The following is a 24,327-nucleotide window of genomic DNA, read 5'->3' on the forward strand; positions in this document are numbered from 1 at the left end:
CAAGGTGAGGTGTTTGAAAAAATCCTTGGCCAATCATCTATGTCTTTGTTAATATCAGGTCCCAATCCCTCATCACCCAAATTTAGGTCAACCTCATCATTATCAACGGACTCAATGTCGAATCCTGCAAGCGCTTGTCTTCATCTGTGGGAATATCATCCTTCATCGCATTCACAAAGTTAGGTCCAATCCTCATTAAAACTCTATCATGGTGTTTCCAAGTGGGTGAAATTCACAATATTCTCTACCAATGACTCCAAGGTGGTGGTTAAGTTTATTAAGAAGTAGATATTTACAAGGTTTGGGACCCTGGGAGCGATTTAATGATGGTGGTAAACACTTCATCAATAATTGGTTCAAGAATTTACTGGCAAAGTATGGGGTAAGACACAAGATTGCCACAGCGTATCATCGCCAAACTAGTGGCCAGGTTGAGGTCTCAAATTGTGAGGTAAAGTTAATTTTGTAGAAGATGGTGAATGCACAACACAAAGATTGGGTATTGAAGTTTGATGATTCAGTTGGACATATAGAACATTGTACAAGAATCCCATTGGGACATCACCCTACAGGTTAGTATTTGGAAAAACATATTATTTATCGGTTGAGTTAGACCATTAAGCGTATTGGGCTATAAAAAATTAAATTTGGATACTGAGTTAGTAGAACAAAAAAGACTATTACAGTTACATGAGTCGGAGAAATTCTGATTGCATGCCTATAAGAATGCAAAGCTCTATAAAGAGAAGACCAAAAAGTGGAATGAAAATCATATTGTCTCTTGCTTATTTGAGCCCAAATAGAGGGTGTTGGTGTTCAATTCGAGATTAAAATTGTATCCTAGAAAGATGAAGTCTAAATTGCATAGGCTATTTGAAATGGTAAGGATGAATGCCCATGTGGCTGTTGAACTGGTTGATAAAGAAAAAGGTAAGGTGTTCTTAGTGAATGAGAACAGAGTTAAAAACTATTGGGGTGAAGATGAGGCTTGACAAAGGACGTCATAAAAACTCTTTAATGAGAGATTATGAGTTGAGTCATGCCACAATGTTAAACCAAGTGCTACATGCGAGACAAATGTAATGTAATAACATAGGATTTTTATTTGAAAGAAAAAAGAAGAAAAAATAAGGAAAATAAAATATAAAAAGAAGTGTCAAGCCATGACCGAAACTATGATGCTTGGTGAGAGTCAACCCACCTTTTAAACATATTTTTGTTGTTTTTTATGTGACTTTGTAGGACTAAAGAGCATCTTGACGTGAAGGAGGGATTAAAGTGTGAAATTTTTTTTTGGGAAGCCATGTGGCATGAAATGGGCTAAGGTAAGAAAATAAATGAATGCTCAAAAATGGGGATCCAAAAGTCCCCCAAGGAATTTCTAATGTTCCTCCACATTAAGAGCATGTCACGCTTTTTATCCTCCGCGATAAAGGTATGGAATGGCGGAAACAAAAATCCCCAATGTACTTTCCAGTAATCCTCCTAGATAGAAGCGTGTCACGCTCCTTATTCTCTACGATAAGGGCGTGGCATGAAGGCTGGGTTACAATCCATTTTAATTTAAAATATCAGGTCAAAACTCTATTCAATCCTTTTAAAACTCAAAAATCCCCAAATTTCCTTTCGTTGTCTAAAACCTCGCATGTTGCACTTTAAAAATTCTCAATTGAGCGATGTGATACACTGCTTCTACTCTTTCTACGTGTATCTCTCTCTTTCGAATCACAAACAAGGTAAGTTTCTCACTTTTCTCTATCTCTTGCATAATATTATTAGGCCTATTTTCACATATTAGGTTTGATTTTTGCAAGTTGTTTTGGAATACACATGGTTATACTGTGTTTTGAGAGTATATATGCTATGTGTGTCTGTGTTAAGGTTAACTAATTTTGCTAGAAGTATGAAAACTTAAAGATGGTATGATGTGGTGTCAAACCAATGTGAAGCTTAAACTTGAATTGCACTATGTAGTGTGTAGAGGGATGTTTGAATTACATGCGTTCTACATATGAACAAAGTGTTGTTTTGATTTTGTGAAAGAACTCTACACATGGTTATACTGTGTTTTGGGAGTATATATGCTATGTGCGTCTGTGTTAAGGTTAACTAATTTTTCTAGAAGTATGAAAACTTAAAGATGGTATGTTGTGGTGTCAAACCAATGTGAAGCTTAAACTTGCATTGAACTATATAGTGTGTAGAGGGGTGTTCGAATTACATGTGTTCTACATATGAACAAAGTGTTGTTTTGATTTTGTGAAAGAACTCATGGTGATAGTCAAAATTAATATTTAGTTATTGAGATAAAACAAGAACAAAGGTAAGGTATTTGAAAAAATCCCCGGTCAATCATCTATGCCATCATCAATATCATGGCCCAAGCCTTCATCACCCAAATCTAGGTCAACCTCATCATCATGTTCAAAACATGCAGGCTCCTGTCCTCATCAGTGGGAATATCATCCTCCATTGACTCTACAAATCGCCTTCTCTATGGAAAATCCACCTAGCAGTCGATCTATCACCATACAACAAATATCTAATGTCAGCATATGGTGGTACAATGATCTGTTGTCTCAATTGAAGAGGATTAGCTTCTGGTTACACAAGAGGACATTCAAATGGTGTGCCTTAAACTTAATCACCTTCTCTATAATCTGGTCCTCAGAATCAGACTATTGAGGGTCCCAATTTGCGTAAAACTCCCTTATCATATACAATTTATACTCAGTCGGTTCTTCAAAAATGAAAGTTTGTTACTGATGCTTTTGTCGGGAAACAATATTCCAGACGCAAGAATTAATAAGACTGATAATGAGTTTATTTTCTGAATTATTTTGTTAGTAGAATAGAACTTCCCTTAGTGGATTAGAACTCTTGGTAATTCAGTTTTATAGGACTTTTTCTATTTCTAGCTTGTTAGGACTCTTTGCTACTGTAAAATCCTATTTAAGAGAGTTGACGTTATTAATAAAATAAGTTGGATTTTATCAGAGAGTCGAAACTTTCTCAAAAAAGTTTCCAGTTCTGCAGTTCCCTGAATGAACTGCAAAATTCAGCAATCATAGGTAAGTCACGAAACAAAATAAGGGCTTAGACCATAACGTCAGATCTGACTTCCAAGTTAGTTGTCCAGTAACTTGATCCAGAACTAGGGGCCATAACAATTTGGTATCAAAGCCTGTTACCATGGACGAGAGTACTGTAGAAGCAAGGCAGCAAATTCTGTTACTGGAAGCCCAAACTCAGACCGAAGCAAAAGTAACAGCTTTGGAAGCAATGATGGACGCCAAATTCCAGCAACTATTGCAACAAATTGAAATCTTAATCCGCACCATGGCACGTGCCAAGTTAGTTGAAGTTGGAGACAATAATGTTGCTTCTGTCCAATGAACTGATAATACAAGCGAACAACTGGATGTGCGTCTAGAAGGAAGAAATAAGAACAACAACCTTGGGACTGATGACAACAATGCAGGAAGAGGTATAGTTCCCAGATACACTAAATTAGACTTTCCTACTTATGATGGACGTGAAGATCCTCTTATTTGGCTTTATCGTTGTGAGATATTTTTTGCTAACCAGCGTACCGCCAACCAAGAAAAGGTAGGCATAACTGCTTTTCACATGGTAAGGGAGGCGCAATTGTGGGTTTATCAGCTAGAACTGTAGGAACCAAATTTAACATGGGGTATCTTCAAATAATATTGTACTCTTCACTTTGGCCCACCAATGAAAAGCAATCCATGAGGAGAATTGATCAACTTGAAACAAACTGGTTCTGTTGAAAATTATCAGAGAGACTTCCAAAGAATGTCGGCTCGTGCATCATCTGTACGTGTAGACCAACAAGTAGCAGGTTTAGTTGATCTGATTTGTCTCGATGTTGAATTACAGACCCCATCTAACCTAGTACAAGAAATGAGTTTGGTGAGAGCATTTGTAAAAGATATACAAATTTCTTCTAGCACACAAAAGGGCTATAATTCAACCTCAAGGACTACCGCTGCAGCAGTAACTCCGGGGGATAAGGTAACTGCTACTAATCCTTTTGTGAAAAGGTTGACTTATGCCGAGATGGATGCCCGACGAGCAAAGAGATTGTGCTACAACTGTGATGATCCTTATGTTCAAGGCCATCAGTGCAAAAAGTTATTTTGGCTTAAAATAGAGAATGCAGAATTTGAAGATGTATCAACAGATAGTGGATATCTTTCTATCTCACTCCATTCCATCACAAACAAATAACTTGCAGATAATATGCAGTTGCAAACTGCAATTAATAAGAAGTTGGAATCTAAAGATATACCAACGAGTAGTGGAGAGCCTGCCATCTTACTTCATGCTATCACAGGCAAACAATATGCCGATACTATGCAGTTGCAGGTTGTAATTGATAAGAATTTGTTGCTTATCTTAGTAGATTCAGGCAGTACACATTATTTTATTAGCTCTACGGCTGCCCAACGTTTAGATTTTCCTATCCAACGTCGAATAAATCTCTATGTATCAGTGGCAAATGGAGAGAAAATTTCCAGTTTGGGCATTTGCATGGCAGTGTAATTTTCTGTAGCTAACCATTCCTTCAATGTTGATTTATATATGATTTCTTCAAATGTTTTTGACATTTTCCTAGGTATCAAGTGGTTGCAAACACTCGGCCCTATTCTGTGGGATTTTGTGTTATTAACCATGGGCTTTCAATTAAAAGGGAAGCAGATCATTCTACATGGACAACAATAATTATTTCAACCACACTTACATCTTCTGCAGGATTCTAAGCAAGGTGAGCTCGAGAAAGTATTAGCTGAATTTGATGAGCTATTCAAAGTACCTACAGGTCTGCCTCCTATGCATTCTTGTGATCATCGCATATGTTTACTATCGGGAACGGATCCAGTGGTAGTTCGTCCCTATCGATACCCTTATTTTTAGAAAGATGAGATTGAGAAACAGTGTGATCAAATGCTCTAGCAAGGCATTATTCGACCCAGTCGTTCCCCATTCTCATCACCTGTACTACTGGTCTAGAAACATGATGAAACATGGTACTTTTGTGTGGATTATAAGGAGCTAAATGCCAAAATAGTAAAGGAAAAATTCCCAATTCCAGTGGTGGAGGAATTACTTGAAGAATTGTATGGTACGTGATTTTTCATCAAGCTTGATCTTCACTCGGGTTATCATCAAGTCCACATGGATTCTGCAGATGTTGAGAAGACAAATTTCAAAATACATCATGGTCATTTTGAGTTCCTTGTCATGCCATTCGGGTTAACTAATGTTCCTTCTACCTTTCAAGCATTGATGAATGATGTATTCCGAAGGTACCTGCGTCAATTTGTACTTGTATTTTTGATGACATCCTTGTTTATAGCAAGAGTTGAGAGGATCATCTGGTACATATCTGACTTATCTTTGAGTTGTTGCAAGCTCATCACCTCTATTTAAAAAAATCCAAATGTTCCTTTGGCAAAAATCAAGTAGCTTATTTGGGCCACACAGTCTCCAACATAGGTTTGTCAACTGATGCTAGCAAAATTGAGGCCATAATTGACTGGCCTCAACCACAACCAACAATGGCGTTGCGGGGATTCTTAGGCTTGACAGGATATTATCATATGTTCATAAAAAATTACGGCTTGATTGATGCCCCCTTAACAAGTATGCTTAAGTGACGTACTTTTAAGTGGAATGACGATGCACTTGTTTCTTTCGAAACTCTTAAAAAGGCATTAGTTGCTACCCCAGTGTTACAGTTACCAAACTTTAAAGAAGAATTTGTTATTGAGTGTGATGTGTTGGGTGTTGGAAAAGGAGCAATTCTTCAACAACAAGGACACCCCATTGCTTTTTTTAGTCGTAAGCTAGCTGACCAACACTTGAAACTTTCATCTTATGCATGTGAATTGATAGGCTTGACAAAGGCAGTTCAACACTAGAGGCCTTATCTCTTTGGATGAGCCTTTCTAATTCGAACAGATCATTCCATCCTTAAATACCTGCTAGATCAACATCTTACTACTTCTTCTCAACAACGTTGGCTTAGCAAGATGATGGGGTTCGATTTTCGGGTGGAATACAAGGTTGGGCGATTGAATACTGCAGCAGATGCATTATCATGACGAGAAAAGGTTGGAGATATGCTATTTTCTATTTCTTAGCCAAAAGTTCTGATATTCGAGGAAGTTCGAGAAGAGGTAAAGCAATCACCAATTCTTTAGAAACTTCGAGCTAAATTTGAACAAGGAGAGATGAATAGCGATTAGGTGTTTCGAAATGGGTTGTTGTTCTTCAAAAATAGGGTCTATCTCTCACCCAACTCACCATTGGTAAATTCTATCTTGTTTGGGATTCATGATAGCACCCATGAAGGCGTTTAGAAGACCATGCTATGTATTCATAAGGATTTCTATTGGCCAGCTATAAAGACAACTATCAAGGATTATGTTGCTGCCTGTTCAGTTTGCCAGCGTAATAAGGCTGTTAATTTGAGTCCCGCGGGCCGGTTACAACCTTTACGACTGCCTAATCAAATTTGATCGAATATCTCAATGGATTTCATAGATGGCCTGCCAAAATTAGGTAGTAAAACAATGTTATTGGTTGTTGTGGACAAATTCTCTAAATATGCACATTTCATCCCCCTTACTCATCCATATAATTCATCTTCTATAGCAAGGATTTTCTTTGAGAATATTGTTCGTTTACATAGGATACCAAAATCAATTGTAAGTGATTGAGATGCCCTCTTCACTAGTACCTTCTAGAAAGAATTTTTTCATTTATGTGGGACTAAATTAAACTCTTTATCCACTTATCATCCACAATCGGACGGCCAAACTGAGGTTGTTAATCGCACGATAGAGATGTATTTGTGATGCTTGGTAGGTGATCGTCCAACGAAATGGACGGAGTGGATTCCCTAGGCTTAATTTTGCTACAACACTTCGTACCATTCAGTACTTCACGCATCCCCATCTCAAGTTGTTTATGGTCGTGAGCCTCCTCAGTTGTAACCCTACATGGCTGGTTCATCTCGAGTTGATATTGTAGACCGAGCATTAATTGATCGAGATGTTGCCTTACAGGATTTTTGAGCTAAGCTCTAACAGGCGTAACACAAGATGAAAACAGTTTATGATAAGGGATACCGTGATGTGGAATTTTCTCCAGGATCTTATGTCTGGTTACGTTTACATCCATATCGCCAAAAAACTTTGGCTAGTCGCGTCCATCATAAGCTTGCACTAAAATATTATGGTCTTTTTGCAGTCTTGAAGCGCATTGGGTCTGTTGCTGGTTGCAAACTTCATGATATGTTTCATGTGTCACTTCTTAAGCCATTCAAGGGTGAGGTACCGACAACTCCGCCTACCCTTCCACCATTTGAAGAAGGACACGTAGTTCCCACCCGTTGCTCCGTGCTCAAATCGCGTCTGAACCATGATAATTGGGAAATTCTGGTGCAGTGGTGCGGCCAATTTGTTGAGGAATCCACTTGGGAGACAGTGCATCATTTCAAATCTGTCTTTCCAGACTTCAATCTTGAGGACAAGCTTTTTCTCTAGGAAGGGGATAATGTTATTGATGCTTTTATCGGGTAACAATATTCCAGACGCAAGAATTAAGACTAATAATGAGTTTATTTTCTGAATTATTTTGTTAGTAGAATAGAACTTCCCTTAGTGGATTAGAACTCTTGGTAATTCAGCTTTATAGGACTTTTTCTATTTCTAGCTTGTTAGGACTCTTTGCTACTGTAAACTCCTATTTAAGAGAGTTGACGTTATTAATAAAACAAGTTGGATTTTATCAGAGAGTCGAAACTTTCTCAAACAAGTTCCCACGTCTGCAGTTCCCTGCAAAATTCAGCAATCATAGGTAAGTCACAAAACAAAGTCATCCTTAACTGTACAATATGTTTGGGAACTCCTTTATCAAGCTTTCCTTGTCAATTATTTCATCTGGGGCATACTTGGAGTCCAAGTGCTTGTTGTACCATTTTCTTCCTTTGTCTACTACCCACGAGTTCCAAGCCTTTAAATCTGACCCCGTGGAACTACAGGGTCTTAGGCACACGATTCACAAAGCAAACTCTTTTCCTCCCCTCGCCTGAAGGACCAACTCCTTTGCCTTTTTGTTCCCTTCTAAACTTGATCCCTGCCAAATATAATGTACAAGACCCATGTTAATTATAATCCAACAACGCTAGCCAACACCAAGTGCAAGAGGCTTTAGGGGCCACCCCACACTTAATTGCTAGCGTAGGTGTACGGGTTCTAAAATAGGGTACTTAAGCTTCCCCCTTCTAACCAGTATTAACACATGTCTAATTACATAGGTACACGTTTAATCTGTTCTTACTCATGTTAACATTCACAGAATCACATCTTTAGTGTGAGTACATCATGTTGAGAGGTTTCATGTTGCCTAAGATGCTTTACTCATACTTCAAGCCACTGTCAAGGGTTTTTCACATCATAATTTCACTCAAATAAAATAACACCAAATCAATGGCTACTTCGGATGTTAAACACTAACATGGTCTTTAATTTCTTTATTCATTATAATAATCCCAAAGGATATACACATTTCCTCTCAACAACTAAACAACAATTTTGACTTTCACCATGAGTTCTTTCAAAAGTCAAAATAATGAATTGCCTCTCTGTAGAATCAAATGAACACTCAGTTTAGTAACTTAAATTTGGGTCATCAACAAGCTTCAGTTTATGCGGTACAGCAGAATTAGACTTGGTGTGAGGTATGTGGTAATAGTGACCATTCAGCAGATGCTTACGCAGCTAGTCCAAAATGGATAAACTTTGTGGGCAATGCACAATGCCAAGGAAATTCGAATTTTGGGAACCCATGTAATGTAAATCGGATAAATTACCCTAAATTCTCATGGGGTAGAAACCGAGGGTAGAATGTAAATCGCTATAGAGGCTAAGGAAGTTAGAATCTTCATTAGTCAGGCTAATGCTCAGTCAAGTAATACTGAGGAAATGCTGAAACAAATCATGGCAAATCAAGCACAGATGATAACAAACATAAAGAATTAGCAGTTGGCTACAAGACCTTAGAGGTTCAGTTGGGGCAGGCTGCTGAGGCACATAACACTAGACCTCACGGAGGTCTACCCAGTGACATAGATCCATATCCTAAGCACGTGAATGTGGAGTAATGCTGATGTTGCTCCAAATTTTCCTTCCTAAATACCTAACAGTTCCTCTCCTTTTACAAATGATAACTACTGCCACTCTAAAGATTTAACCTTTATCACACGTTCCATTGCAGTGGCTGACCGCCCAACCTACTTTATCATCCTATGGTAATGGCTTCCTCAAAAAACCTTGCCACCATAGTATACTGCCCCAAAGCTTGGTTGAGACACTAGAATTATAAAAAGCTACTGCATAGTTTCATCGTCTTGCTCACATAATGGACAAGTCTTGTTAGTGAGAGTGTCTCATTCAGCGAGTCTATCTTTGGTGTAAAGTCTCCCATGTGAAGCCTATCGAAGAATAAAGATCCATTTTGGGGAACCATAATTCTTGCATACAACCCTTTTCCCATGAAGAAAACACACCCCTTTGCAGCAAATACATTGTCTTGATTGAGTACATTTCTAAGTTTAAAAGGTCACTCCATGTCATTCCAGCTTTAATTAAGTACTATCACAACCTTCATAATCTTTCTTAGACACCATGATGCTTGTTTAAAGTACGCCTCCCAAATATGACCTCCTTTACAGTAATATGTATGAGCCCATTCGACCCAAAGCTTGTCATTCTTCATACTCAAGCTATATAAATGCTTGACTATAGAAACCTTATTCCTTATTTCCACCTCAATAAAGTTCACACCACTAGCTGAGAGAGATTACAAAAAGTATCTCGTGCTAGTAAAAGCTTTATTAAACCCTATTTTCTCACAAGTCTAAGGAAATTTTTGGCAAACATCAGTAATTTGGGTGGGAATTTTCTAGGGCAGAATAAAAAATGAGGACCAATACATTTGGACGAAAAAATAGGCTTTTGATCAACATCATCATACCAGCGTATGATAAAAACTTGATTGTCCAACTTGAGATCCTACCCAGTATTTTCTTTGGTAGGGGTTGGCATCGGGCAATGAATAATCTCTTCATTCGAATGGGTACCCCTAGATATCGAAAGGAGAGATTACTCTTAGAGAAACTAAGCATGTCCAATATTTGTAGTTGTAGGGTAGGGTTCACACCTCTGTAATAGATCGAACTTTTGAAAAGATGAGCCTTCAGCCCCAAAACCTCAGAGAATGTCTAAAAACATTTAGAAAGCAACTGAGTAGTTTTCATTTACCTTTGTAGAACAAAAGAAGGTCATCGGCAAATCTAAGTTGGATCATGTAACGTTTTGGCATATCTCGTATGATATTTGAATTAGGGCTTTGTGGCCATACATTATAATGCACAATTAAAATACTCCATCACCAACAGAAATATAAATAGTGACATGGGATCATCCTATCTCAATCCCTTCTTTATTGTAAATGTTTGTACAAGTATCCCATTAATAAAAATGTAGTAAGTGGCAGTTTTCAGGCATACAATAAGCAATGAGATAAATTTAGTTGGGAACTGTAGGCCATTAAGGACTTGCTCAGTAATCATCCCTGCTACCAAATCATACGCTATTTACATGACTATTTTAAGCATATATCGTCGTGATAGGCCCTTCCTACCATATCCCTTTTACCAATTCAAATCTAAGAATTATATTGTCACTAATCACTCTCCATAGAACAAATAATGATTGGCTATTATCTACCAAATTATCCATAACCCCTTGAGTCATCTGTGTGATAATCTAAGAGATCATTATGTAAATTATTATACAACACGAAATGGGCCTGAAATCTTTGACAGTTACAGGGTTTTTCACTTTTGGTATCAAGCTGGCAGAGGTGCAATTCATTAGATGATACATTTCGCCTGATAGAAGTAACTCCTGGACAGCTTAATGACATTCTCTCCTATGATAGCCATAGTCTTTTGAAAAAATAATGAGACCCATCACATCCAGGTGCCCTTTGTACATTTACTATCTATCACTGTCTGGTGCAATTTTTCATTTGCCACAAGTTTAATTAGCATTATCTGATGCAATCGATCAAGTTTGTTGTCCTTGCACATTACTAAGGTATAACACCCCATATTATTCTTGGCTCAATTCCGCTCCTAGTTGCATGCATAAGGGGCTTAAGTCCTAAAAATTTCACTAAGTGTTGGGGACTTAGTCATTTTTAATACCCCAAAACTTCGATGATTTTTATTTTGGTCTTTCCAACCCTAAAACATTGGTTTTTGAGTTAATTCATGTTCAGGGAAGTAGGAAGTATATCTCAGGGGAGTTTTGGATTTTTCAGGAAAGGTTTGAGGCATGTTAAGACCATGAATCCAGTAGGTCACCGCGATAAAATTGCATCGCGGCCTTATTCACGACATCACACTCATCGCGTTGTCATGATGTTGCATCCAGTTCTGATTTAAATGGTTGTGAGGAAATTGGGTCTTTTCTCCTTCAACCCAAATCGTCCATAGCATGAATTGGGACATTAATTAGGGCATTATTTGTCCTTATTCTCTAATTCACTCTCAAGAAAACCCTCCCCTTTTTCCAAGAACAAAAATTCAACTCTTTTTCCCCTGAGTAATCTAGAATTCAAGCTCCCTAAGCTCAAGAACCTTCAAGAAAGCATCAAGATTAGGGTCTCATTCCTAAGTTAATAAACTTAAGGTAAGTGGGGCTATCCTAAATTTCATGGGCATAGGTTTTAAGATTTTAACAAGCTTTAAAGTTATACATATATGTAAATGTAATGTGTTTCAAGAAATTACTTCAAAAGCATGCATCATGAACCCAATTTGATGAAAGTATGTATTTTTCATCGGGTTTTTCCATAAGTTTGATTTATAATCTCGTGCATATATGATTTAAGTGCAAAAAGCAATTTATGAATGTGACTTGTGCAATTATCTTCCCCATGATGAAATTTATGGTCAATGTATAGGATGAATTGTTAATTGTTTTGAGAGCATGAGTTATAAGCTCTTTTTAAAGATGAGGTTTATCTATAACTAATGTTGGGGTTGATTTATGAATGATAATAATTCATGAGTTTTAAATGTCTGTTTAACCATTATGAATTAATGTTTTGTATGATTTCAAAAGGGATATTTCTTATACCAAAGGCTCTTGTGCATTAATTGAAAGAAATGTATGTGTTGAATAAAAGAGTTGGCCACTATGTGTTAAAGACTTGAAATGGGAGTATGTGGTATAAGTTTTCATACCCTTTTAAAATAAGAACTCTCACATGATTTGATGAATATTTTGGTGCTTATTTGCATGCTTATGAAAGAGAAGGGTTATAGATTTGATGAGATATGAATGACATGCAAGTCTGGGTATGACGATACCCGGTGATGATATGCCCTTAAGAGATTAAGTATTGAATGATTTATAAGAATGAAGCATGATCCTTAAAGGACTAAAATGGGACTTAAAGAGAGTTAGATGGTTACCCAAAGAAGGCACAAGTTCAGATAACTCACTGTTCAAAACCATATTTTGCTGACATGGGTTTTATTTTGCCTTACAATAGAGGGTTGTACGCTGGTGACGACCTTATGGTGTAGTAGAAAATAAAGAATCCAATCCTTACGGCAAACTTGGATTGGGGGCTTAGTCTTCGAGTCAAGGGCGTATTCCATATAGCCCATGGAATCGTAGAAATATAGGGTATACCATCTAGCTCAGAAGTAATACAAAGAGTAGAGTCATGATTACCAAAAAATGTTTGAAAGTTCTTTAAATTTTTCCCATGTGTTTTTATCTACCTCATGCTAAATTATTTTTATGAAATGCTCTTACTTATGTTGAATAAATATACACATATTTTTGGATTGTTCTATGTACCAGTACCTTCGAGTATTGACCCCCTATATATCAGGTTCTGAGGCCCAGTCTCGTGGTACCACTAATTAGTAGATTGTTTCAAGAGTTCAGAGTTGTTGAGCCTTCCTTACTTCGGAAGGAATCCTATACATGTTTTAGCTTTCAATTATTTTATAGTTTGACTGGGGGCCTTATCCCGATTTAGATAGATTATTATTTCAGTTCAGTAGAGACTTTGTAGACTGTTTTATATTGGATCTGGTTTTTCTTTTCTTTGGTACAATGTTATGAAGTTACATGTTTATTTATGGGACTAATGTGATTTCAGTTTATCTTCCGAGTTGTTAAGTTATATGAGTTCTGCTTACAATCACATGTTAAGGGGTCTCTCAGGCCTTCCTGGTTTGGGATGCCCATCGCAATGAAGGCCTTAATTTGATTCATAAAAATCTTGGTATCTGAGTATGGTTCAAGGTCCCAGGGTATGTATGTCGAGTAGAGTCCTTTTTTTAGGTGTGTAGCGCGCCACATTTATAAGGATGAGGCTACTAGGCATTTAGGAATATTTCTCCTTACTTCATGTTCTAGTTCGTGCTATCGAGTCTGAATGTTCCCTAACTTATGATTTCCTATATTTCAGATCATGCCTCTCCGTAGATCGAATGAGTAGAACACCCATGCTGATGATGTCCGCCCTACTCATGAGATGCGGATCCATTATAGAGCCCGTACCCTAGAATTTACTTCTACTTCTGGAGTTTCTCTATTCCAAACTAGTCCACCTCAGGCTCCTTGATTTGGTGTCGATCTTACCCAGTCTCCTTAAAGAGAGGTCTCCAATGTTGAGTTTTATCAGTCCATCCATATGATAGCTTAGCTTGTGACTTCTCATTCTCATTGCTCTAAAGACGTGAGTTCTGTGCCTGGTTTATCTGAAATTACTCGAGGTGGCCAGTTCATGAGGCTGATCCCACCCACCTTTACAGGTTCTAAGGTGGAGGAGGACCCTCAAAGATTGATTGATAAAATAGAGAAAATATTCAGAGTTATGCATGTCAGTGAGGTTAAGGGGGTTGAGTTAGGATCCTACTAACTGAAGCACATATCTAACCTGTGGTGCAATGAGCGGGAAGATTTGAGGGGTGAGGACGCGGAACTATTGTATGGGGTGAGTTTGTAGAGGCCTTCCTAGATTGTTTCTTTCCCCAGGATCTAAGGAAAGCAAAAACTGAGGAATTTTCTAACTTGAAACAAGGAAGGATGATTGTCAAAGAATACGCATTGAAGTTCACCCAATTGTCCTGTTATACTTCGGAGCTAGTAGGCAACATGAGGGCTCATATAAGGAAATTTACATCGGGTCTCTCTGATGACTTGATGTTAAAATGTAAGGGAAAATACTAATCAATGACATAGATTTCTCCAGGTTATGAGTGCATATGCAGCAGGTATAAGAGGAGAAGAAGAGCCAGGTAGAGGTAAGGAAAAGGGAAAGACAGGCTAAGAAAGCTAGGTCTACAGATCAGAATGGCAGTTAGCATCACGGTGGCAATTGGGGTAAGAAGTAGTCTAAGAAGAAATTTTGGAGCAAGGCCTAGTCTTCCACGAGTGCACTTGCACCTAGGCCTACGGTTGAGCAATGGTTTTGGTCAAGAGATAGGCCCAGACCTCAGGGTACTTAGTCCTAGGAGAGTGTAGCTCAAACCTCCAGGTCATACCGCGTTGTGGGAAGTGTGGGAAGAATCATCCAAGAAAGTGTCAATAGTCTTGTGTACTATACCTGCGGTCAGCCAGGACATTTCAAGAGGAACTACCCCTCGGCTAGAGGAAATATCGGGGGTGCTAAGTCCCAAGCCGCATCCACAGCTCCACCACCTATGGGTACTACTTCAGCTGCTGAAAGTGGTCGCAATAGGTTGTATGCTCTGCCTACTCACCAGGACTCAGAGGCTTTACCATAGACAGTTACGAGTATGTTACATATTTTCTCTCGTGATGTGTATGTGTTGCTTGATTCAGGGTCTACCTTATCTTATGTGACCCCTTATATGGCAGTTAGTTTTGGTTTTGAGCTCGAAGATACTTTGGAACCTTTCTATAATACCACCCCTGTTGGTGATTCTATTATAGCTAGGAGAGTTTATAAAAATTATGTGGTGTCTATTTTTCATTATGATACTATGGCCAATCTCGTAGAACTAGACATAATTGATTTTGATTCTATTCTAGGAATAGATTGTAGGGTTATGTGTATCATCTTGTTTAGGTCAAAGATTCTAGCACTGTAAGTCCTTCCCTCCAGTCTTTTGCTGTAGTTAATGAATTCCTAAAATTTTTTCCTGATGACCTTCCCGGGATACCATCAGATAGAGAGACAAATTTTGGTATTGACTTATTGCTAAACACCCAGCCTATTTCTATTCTGACATATAGAATGGCTCCAACCGAATTGAAAGAGTTAAAAGAGCAGCTAAAAGACCTTCTTGACAAATGCTTTATTCATCCCAGTGTCTCTCTCTAGGTGTTCCAGTACTCTTCATGCATAAGAAAGATGGTTTCCTCCGCATGTGTATAGATTACCATCAGCTGAACAAAGTCACAGTTAAAAATAAATACCCTCTTTCCAGAATCGATGATCTTTTTGACCAACTTCAGGGTGCCAAATATTTCTCTAAGATAGACCTTTGTTTGGGGTATCATCAGTTGAAGGCTAGGGAGGCTGATATTCCCAAAACATTTTTTTTAACCCGGTATGGTCATTATGAATTCCTAGTCATGTCTTTCTCACTGACTAGTGCCCTCGCAGCATTTATGGATATCATGAATAGAGTATTTCATCAGTTTCTAGATCTATTCGTTATAGTCTTTATTGATGACATCTTGATTTACTCGAAGAGTAAGGAGGAACATGTTAATCACCTCTGAGTCATCCTTCAAACTCTTAAGGACCTTGAGTTGTATGCAAAAATTTTTAGGTATGAATTTTGACTTAGTGCTATTGCCTTGATAGGGAACATTATTTTTAGAGAGGGGATTAAGGTTGACCCCCAAAAAGTTGAGGCAGTGAGAAAATGGTCCAGACCTATGACTCCAACTAACATCCGGAGCTTCTTGGGTTTGGTAGGGTATTACGGGAAATTTGTAGAGAGTTTCTCATCAATAGCTACTCCACTTACTAGATTGACTCAAAAAAGGTAAAGTTTTTGTAGTCTGATTTGTGTGAGAATAGTTTTGATAAACTGAAAGTCAGGTTGGCTACCGCTTAGATTTTGACCCTTCTTGAGGGTATAGAGGTATTTGTAGTTTATTATGATGCGTCTCGGGTGGGACTTGGGTGTGTACTTATGCAGCATGGCAAGGTGGTGGCTTATGCAGCTAGACAGTTAAAGGTTCATAAGAAGAACTATCTCACCCATGATTTAGAGTTAGCGGTTGTGGTGTTTGCACAAAAAATTTGGCGTCACTATCTTTATGGGTGCATGTTGACACTTTTACTGATTATAAAAATTTGCAGTATGTCTTTATGCAGAAAGAGCTAAATCTCAGGTAAAGGTAATGGTTGGAGTTGTTAAAGGATTATAACATGAGCCTGCATTACCACCCGGTTAAGGAAATGTGGTGGCTGACGCCTTTACCAGGTTGTCCATGGGCAGTCTTTCTCGTGTAGAGGAAGAAAAGAGAATATGGTGAAGGGATATTCATCGGTTTGCTAATTTAGGAGTCCAACTCCTAGATTTTGAGGATGGAGGGGTGTTCGTACAAGAGGTAGCTAAATTCTCTCTTTGTGCAGAAGTTATGGAAAAGTGAACCAAAGATCCCATTTTGATGCAGATTAAGGAAGATGTTGGTGAACAAAAGGTCATGGATTTTGCAATTGGAGGTGATAGTATCTTGAGATACCTAGGTAGGTTATGTGTGACAGATATGGATAGGTTTCGAGAAAAGATCCTTGACGAGGATCATACTTCTAGGTATGTTGTTCACTATGGCTCTACCAAAATATATCATGAATTGAAGAAAATTTATTGGTGGACTAACATAAAAAGATATATTGCAAATTTGAGGCCAAGTGTTTGAATTATTAACAAGTTAAGGTGGAACATTTCAGACCAGGTGACACTTCCTAAGAGATAGCTTTGCCTCTTTTAAAATGGGAGGTGATCAACATGGATTTTACTACGGGACTTCTGAGATCCCAAAACCTATATTTTGGGTGATTGTAGATAGGATGACCAAGTCTGCCCATTTTTTTCAGTACGTACCAATTACTCGAGGGATGATTATGCTAAGCTGTACATTCAAGAAATAGTTTGTTTGCATGGGGCTCCAGTATCTATTATATCCGATCGAGATACATAATTCTCTTCTCAATTTTTTCGATCTTTTCAGAGGGGATTAGGTACCCAAGTAAATCTTAGCACTGCTTTTCACCCTCAAACGGATGGGCAAGTAGAGCGCATCACTCAAACCTTAGAAGATATGTTGAGGGCTTGCGTGATTGACTTTAAATATAGTTGGGTGGATCACTTTACGTTGATAGAATTCGCCTATAATAATAGCTACCACTCCAGCATCCAAATGGCTCATTTTGAGGCTCTATAGAGGAGAAGATGTAGATCACCGATTTGGTGGTATGAAGTGGGTGAAACTCATTTATTTGGGACTGACCTTGTTCATCAGGCGATGGAGAAGGTAAAAGTCATTAGAGAACAACTTAAGGTAGCTCAGAGTCTTCAGAAGTCCTATGCCGATATTAGAAGAAGGGAGTTAGAGTTTGAGGTTGATGATTGGGTATTTCTAAAGGTCTCCCTTATGAAGGGAGGTATGATATTCGGGAAGAAAGGAAAGCTCAGTCCTTGTTATATAGGACCATATTAGATTATGAGAAGGATTGGTGGAATTACATATGAGTTAGATTTGCCTGCTAGTCTGGCTTTTGTTCATCCTACATTTTATGTATCAATACAGAAAAAGTGTATTAAAAATCATTCGCTGGTGTTGCCGGTGGAGGATATTGGTATAGGACTCGTTATCATATGAAGAAGAACCCGTAGCTATTTTAGATCACCAAGTTCAAAATTTGAGAAGTAAGGTGATAGCTTCGGTCAAAGTGTTGTGGAACAATCATAATGTTGAGAAAGTAACTTGGGAGTTGAAGAATGACATACGTGCAAGATATCCATCTCTCTTTGAATCTGTAGATGATGATATGGAAGGTATTAGTCTTATCGTACTTATTTTAATTCTTGCAGTGCTTAAAAAAATCGTGCTTAATGTGATTAGGAACTTCATTCGGGGATGAATGACCCCAAGGGGAGGCTAGTATAACATCCAGTATTATTCTTGGCTCGATTTCGCTCTTAGTTGCATGCATAAGGGGCTTAAGGCCTGAAAATTTCACCAAGTATTTGGAACTTCGCCATTTTCTCCTAAATTTTGAGGATTTTTATTTTGGTCTTACCGACCCTAAGACATTGATTTTTTAGTTAATTTATGTTTAGGAAAGTAGGACAAACGTTTTTTGAGTTAATTCATGTTCAGGGAAGTAGGAAGTATGTCTCGGAGGAGTTGCAGATTTTTTGGGCAAGGTTTAGGGAATGTTTGGACCATGAATCCAGTGGGTCACCACGATAAGACCGTGTCGCGGCCTTATTCCCGACATCACACTCACCGTGTTGCCGTGAGGGAAATCAACTATCGTGATTTGGACCACGTCGCGGTGACGTTGGTGTGTCCAGTTCATACTTAAATGGTTGAGGGGCAATTGGGTCTTGTCCCCCTCAACCCAAATCATCCATAACACAAATAGGAACATCTATTAGGCATTATTTGCCCTTCTTCTACAATTCACTCTCAAGAAAACTCTCCTCTTTTCCCAAGAATAAAAATTCAACTCCTTTTCCCCGAAGTAGTCTAGAATTCAAACTCCCCAAGTTCAAGAACCTTCAAGAAAGCATCACGATTAGGATTTCATTCTCAAGTTAAGAAACTTAAGGTACGTGTGGCTATCCTAAATCTCATGGGCATAGGTTTCAGGATTTTAACAAACTTTAAAGTTATACATGTATGTATATGTAATGTGTTTTAAGAAATTGCTTCAAGAGCATGCATGATGAACCCAATTTGATGAAAGTATGTATTTGTCATGGGGGTTTTCCACACGTTTGATTTATAATCTCGTGCATGTGTTATTTGAGTTCAAAAAGCGATTTATGAATGTGACTTGTGCAATTCTCTTCCACATGATAAAATTTATGGTCAATGCATGGCATGAATTGTTAATTGTTTTGAGAGCATGAGTTATAAGCCCTTTTGATCATGAGGTTTATGTATAGCTAATGTTGGGGATGGTTTATGAATGATGATAATTCATGAATTTTAAATGCCTCTTTAACCATTATGCATTATTGTTTTGCACGATTTCAAAAAGGGTATTTCTTATACCAAAGGCTCTTGTGCATTAACTGAAAGAAATATATGTGTTGAATAAAAGATTTGTCCACTATGTGTTAAAGACTTGACATGAGAGTATGTTGCATAAGTTTTCATATGCTTTTAAAATAAGAACTCTTATGTGATTTGATGAATCTTTTGGTGCTTATTTGCATGTTTATGAAAGAGAGGGGCAATGGATTTGATGAGATATGAATGCCCTGCAAGTCTAGGTATGACGATACCCGGTGATGATATGCCCTTAATAGAGTAAGCATTGAATGTTTTATAAACATGAAGCATGATCCTTAAAGGACTAAAAATGGGCTTAAAGAGATTTAGATGGTTATCCGAAGAAGGCACGAGTTCAGATAACTAACTGCCTAAAATCGCGTTTTGTTGACACGGGTTTTATTTTGCCCTGTAATTGGGGGTTGTATGCTGCGACGCCCTTATGGCGTAGTAGAAAACTGAGACTCCAATCCTTATGGCAAACTTGGATTGGGGGCTTGGCCGCCAAGTCAAGGGCGGATTCCATATAGCCCGTGGGATCGTAGAAATGTAGGGTGTACCATCTAGCTCAGAAGTAATACAAAGAGTTGAGTCATGATTACCAGAAAATGTTTGAAAGTTCTTCAACTTTGCCCATGTGTTTTTATCTACCTCATGCTAAATTATTTTTATGAAACGCTCTCACATATGTTGTATAAATATATGCATATTTTTGGATTATTTTATGTACCAGTATCTTCAAGTATTAACCCCCTATATTTCAGGTTCTGAGGTCCAGTCTCATGGTACCGCTAATCAGTAGAGTGTTCCAAGAGTTCAGAGTTGGTGAGCCTTCCTTACTTCGGAAGGCATCCTATACATGTTTTAGCTTTCAGTTATTTTATAGTCCGACCGGGGGCCTTGTCCCGGTTTAGACAGATTGTTGTTTCAATTCAGTAGAGACTTCGTAAACTGTTTTAGGTTGGATCTGGGTTTTCTTTTCTTTGATACAATGTTATGAAGTTACATGTTTATTTATGAGACTACCGTGATTTTAGTTTATCTTCCGCGTTGTTATGTTATATGAGTTATGCTTACGATCACATGCTAAGGGGTCTCTCAGGCCTTCATGCTTCGGTATACCCATCGCAACTAGGTCCTTGGTTTGGGTCGTGACAAAGGTATCTACAGCTGGTAAGCAATCTGCATTAAACCAAGTTATGCATGATAAAAGTTTGATATTTCTACTTTAATTTCCCTCTAAGACAACAGTTCATGCATTGTAGATTAGTCAGTTTCTTGATTTGATTTTGAGTCATTCTTTCCTTCATATTTGCTTGAAAGTAGGCATTATTATTGTCCCTTAAGGCTAGTCATTGAATAAGGCTAGTCATTGAATCCGAGACTTTTACTTTCAAACACTTCTATCAAACCCTATTTTTCCAGTTGCAACTTGGGCTCTTTCTAGGTACGATAATGCTTAGGTATTCTCAGTTTGACCTGTATATTCATTAAATTCTTCCTGCACTGCTACACTATTTCAGTGACCTTTGAGTATTCTCGTGTTTCAAACTTTTCAACATATATTTCACTTTTTAGAGTTTTAACCAGATGCCTTTCAAACCAGTTGTTATTCCCATATTGTGCCATTTCGCAATAACCAAATTAGAAAATTTGAAGTGACATGTCAAGTGATTTAAAAACTTAAAAGGCCTAGCCCCCTCTACTGGCCTTTTCTCAAGCTTAATTGCTAGTGGGGAGTGATCAAAAGAAGTGGGGTACTTAAGAGTTTGCTTCAAAATGGTTCTATATTGTCACCCATGGGATTTACTCATTTCTTCTAGCATGCAGAGGAAATACAACACCTTTATTTCTTCATTTTGAGACTCCATTTTAATTAGTGCCGAGCTACCCAATTTCAAGGAAAGGTACACATACATATATTAAATTAGAATCTTAAAAGTATAGTATCCTAACTTTATGGCCAATGATATCATATTTTATTTTAGGAGGGGCAATATGACATAGACAATATTGAAGAGCATATTGAGTTCTTTTAACTGAATTCTACTTGAGAAAAGAAGCATGTGAAAGACAACTTCCAAAAGAAAGCACTAAGTAACAATAATCAATTAAATAATGCAATTATAAGCCTCCAAATAATAGGTTTAGGGTTCTACTTATCAACAAGTATAAAACAGAGGATGTAGCAATATAAATTTTATCTCTCATTCAGCACAAGTAAAGTTGAACAATTAGAGAGTGGCTAGAGCGATAGCTCACATTATTGCGGGTTTGGGAATTATCTTGCTAATGTTTATAGTAGTGACAGAGGCTACTCCCCCAGAATAGCTGACCATCCGAGTCATTCATTGCTCATATGATGAGATCAAGCAATGTAAAAGTCTCCTCATGTTTGTCCCACATTTTGTCCAAATAATTGCATAACAGAGTGTCGTTGATAGCTCAGTGCCACCTCCATTTAATGATGATGGTTCTAGATATTATGCTTCCCCACCTCTTCCTAATAGAGCAACTCTTCTGCCATCTCCACCAAAGAAAGAAACTCCACCACCATATCCTCCCAACAAAGAAACACCACCGCCGCCATCTCCACCTATAAAATCAACTCGATCAACCTAAGAAGAAACTCCACCACCATCTCCACCTAAGAAAGAAACTCCACCACTATCTTCTCCTTAAGGAGAAACTCCACCGGCATATCCTCCTAAAGGATGCAACTCCACCGTCTTCTCCTCTCAAGAAAGATACTCCACCGACATCACCTCCTAAAGAAACAAACGGCTATCTCCTCTTAAAGGAGAAACTCCCAGCATATCCTCCTGAAAGCAACTCTACTGTCTTTTCTTTCCAAGAATTGAACTCCACTGACAACTCATCCTAAAGAATCAACTCCACCACCATCTCCTTCTAAAGGAGAAACTCAACCAGCATATCCTCCTAAGGGAGCAACTCCACCACCTTCTCCTTCCAAGAAAGAAACTCCACCAACATCTCCTCTTCAAGAATCAACTCCATCACCATCTCCTCCTAAAAGAGAAACTCCGCCAACATATCATTCTAAGGGAGCAAATCCACCGCTTTCTCCTCCCAAGAAAGACGCTTCACAAATATCTCCTCCTAAGGAATCTCCTCTACCACAATCTGCTCCTAAAGGAAAAACTCCAACGACATATCCTCTTAAAGAAGCAACTCCACCACCTTCATTTCCACCCTCATCTCCTCCTCTAAAGAAGTCAATTCCACCTTTTTATCCTCCTCCTCCTCCTTCTCTATTATCCATCACCCACTCCTAAACCACCCGTACCTAAGATGTTCAACAAGTGCAAGACTAAGTACTACCCCAATTGTTATGCTGTCGAACTTGCATGTCCTACCTTTTGCCCCGAGAGTTATCAAGTTGATTGGGTTTCTTGCAAACCTATTTGTAGCAAGTATAATTGAACTAATTTCTCATTTTTCCTTTTGCAATAATTTCTCTATTTTTCTTAAGTTTTTTATGTTAAACTAAACTATGTATTTATTAAGTATTTTTGTTTGGGATGTATGATGTGACAAGCCTGGAGCAGTTTGTCAAGATCCACATTTTATCGATGGAGATGGGATTACCTTTTACTTTCACAGCAAGAATAATAAAGATTTTTGATTAGTTTCAGACCCTGAATTTCACATCAATGCTCACTTCATAGGAAGAAAAAACGAGAACATGAAAATAGACTTTACTTGGGTACAATCCAGTCATCCTTTATGGAACTCACAAATCTCAGTTGCTGCACTAAAAACTGCAACGTGGGATGATTCCATTGACCGCCTAGCTCTTTATTTCGACTATGAACCAATTTTTATTCTTGAAAGTGAAGGTGCAAGATGGAATTCTAAAACTGTACGTAAGACCTCAATTAAAAGAATCAGCATCACCAACGAGGTTGTCATAGATATTGAAAATGTTTTTCTCAATTACAGTCAAGACTGTACCTATTACAAAGCAAGAATCACGAGTTCATATATATGGTATAACGAGTGATGACTATTTCTCTCATCTTGAACTTGGTTTCAAGTTTGTACCTTTTAAGTGATGACGTAAATGGTGTTTTAGGCCAGACATATAGAAAGGACCGTGTGAGCAGAGTTAAGGTGGGTGCTCTGATGCCAATAATGGGAGGTGACAAAAAATTTGCAGCTTCGGGACTTTTTGACGCTGATTGTTCCATTACTAACTTCAAGCAAATGGAGAATAAACTGACGTTTCCAAAGCTCTGTTGAATTTAGAGCTACCAAGCTTGAAATGCCATAGTGGAGTTTATGGATGTGGAGTTGTTTGTAAGTGGTAGAAATATTACTTTACCTTTTGAAATGATTTCATCAAAACAAGGTTTGTAAACCAAATATAATGGAGATACTTTAATAATATAATGGTCCTATATAGAAAAGAAAATTGGACCCAATAAAATAAAATAAAAAATCTATGATGCCATCTCTTCAGTATTTTTTTTTGCTTTTTTGGTCTATAGTTAATGAATTTCTTTTAGATAATGGAAAAAAATTAATCATCGTCTGATTGAGAGCATGCATGTGTTCAATATATCGCGTTACAATTATTTACTCTTTCTTGTATATATCATTATGGATTTCAAAGAAAAATAAAACAAAAGCACTATAGATGAGAGGCTCGAATTCTAAACATCTCGACGAAGCTTTGAGACCTGCGCGCTAGCCAATTATGATATTTTATTTAGTCATCTTGCATGCCATGTTTTGTTGATATTTCAGATTTAAATATTTTTATGGTTTTGATGTATGTATCCTGCATTGACCAATAAGTCTCATTTAGGGTGTTTATGATTTCGTTAAATATTGATCCAAATTGAAAATAAAAAAAAAAATAAAAAAAATAGCATTTATTAGATTTGATTTGATCTTAAAATTTTTAAAT

At 37.8% G+C, this 24,327-nt stretch overlaps 2 protein-coding genes and 1 long non-coding RNA gene across 4 annotated transcripts; all 3 read left to right on the forward strand.

Annotated features, from left to right (window-relative positions):
• On the forward strand, nt 1-20,419 carry LOC124888568. Of its 2 annotated transcripts, none has more exons than XR_007047034.1 (3): nt 1-572; nt 1,243-1,736; nt 20,159-20,419. It is a non-coding gene; the product is annotated as an uncharacterized LOC124888568 (long non-coding RNA). The 2 variants fall into 2 exon arrangements; XR_007047035.1 differs by lacking the exon at nt 20,159-20,419 and adding an exon at nt 4,640-6,771.
• A 30-nt stretch (nt 20,420-20,449) lies between these two features.
• LOC124888986 (extensin-like) lies at nt 20,450-22,690 on the forward strand. Its single transcript, XM_047400272.1, has 2 exons — nt 20,450-20,567; nt 22,281-22,690. Exons 1-2 carry the CDS (start codon nt 20,450-20,452, stop codon nt 22,688-22,690), a joined length of 528 nt encoding a protein of 175 aa, XP_047256228.1.
• A 410-nt stretch (nt 22,691-23,100) lies between these two features.
• Nucleotides 23,101-23,657, forward strand: LOC107846206. The gene is made up of 2 exons (XM_016690653.2): nt 23,101-23,365; nt 23,491-23,657. Exons 1-2 carry the CDS (start codon nt 23,101-23,103, stop codon nt 23,655-23,657), a joined length of 432 nt encoding a protein of 143 aa, XP_016546139.2.
• The last annotated feature ends 670 nt before the right edge of the window (nt 23,658-24,327 follow it).

Source organism: Capsicum annuum, chromosome 11 (assembly GCF_002878395.1).
Source record: "Capsicum annuum cultivar UCD-10X-F1 chromosome 11, UCD10Xv1.1, whole genome shotgun sequence".
In the NCBI taxonomy this organism is placed as follows: Eukaryota; Viridiplantae; Streptophyta; class Magnoliopsida; order Solanales; family Solanaceae; genus Capsicum; species Capsicum annuum.

Excerpts from the sequence above, each read along its gene's own strand:
- LOC124888986 (XM_047400272.1), top strand. The coding sequence starts at position 20,450 with ATGTTATATGAGTTATGCTTACGATCACATGCTAAGGGGTCTCTCAGG. Across the intron at positions 20,568-22,280 it reads GACAAAGGTATCTACAGCTG|AATCAACTCCACCACCATCT; the intron begins GTAAGCAATCTG and ends CTCATCCTAAAG.
- LOC107846206 (XM_016690653.2), top strand. The coding sequence starts at position 23,101 with ATGAAAATAGACTTTACTTGGGTACAATCCAGTCATCCTTTATGGAAC. Across the intron at positions 23,366-23,490 it reads TCTCAATTACAGTCAAGACT|GCCAGACATATAGAAAGGAC; the intron begins GTACCTATTACA and ends ATGGTGTTTTAG.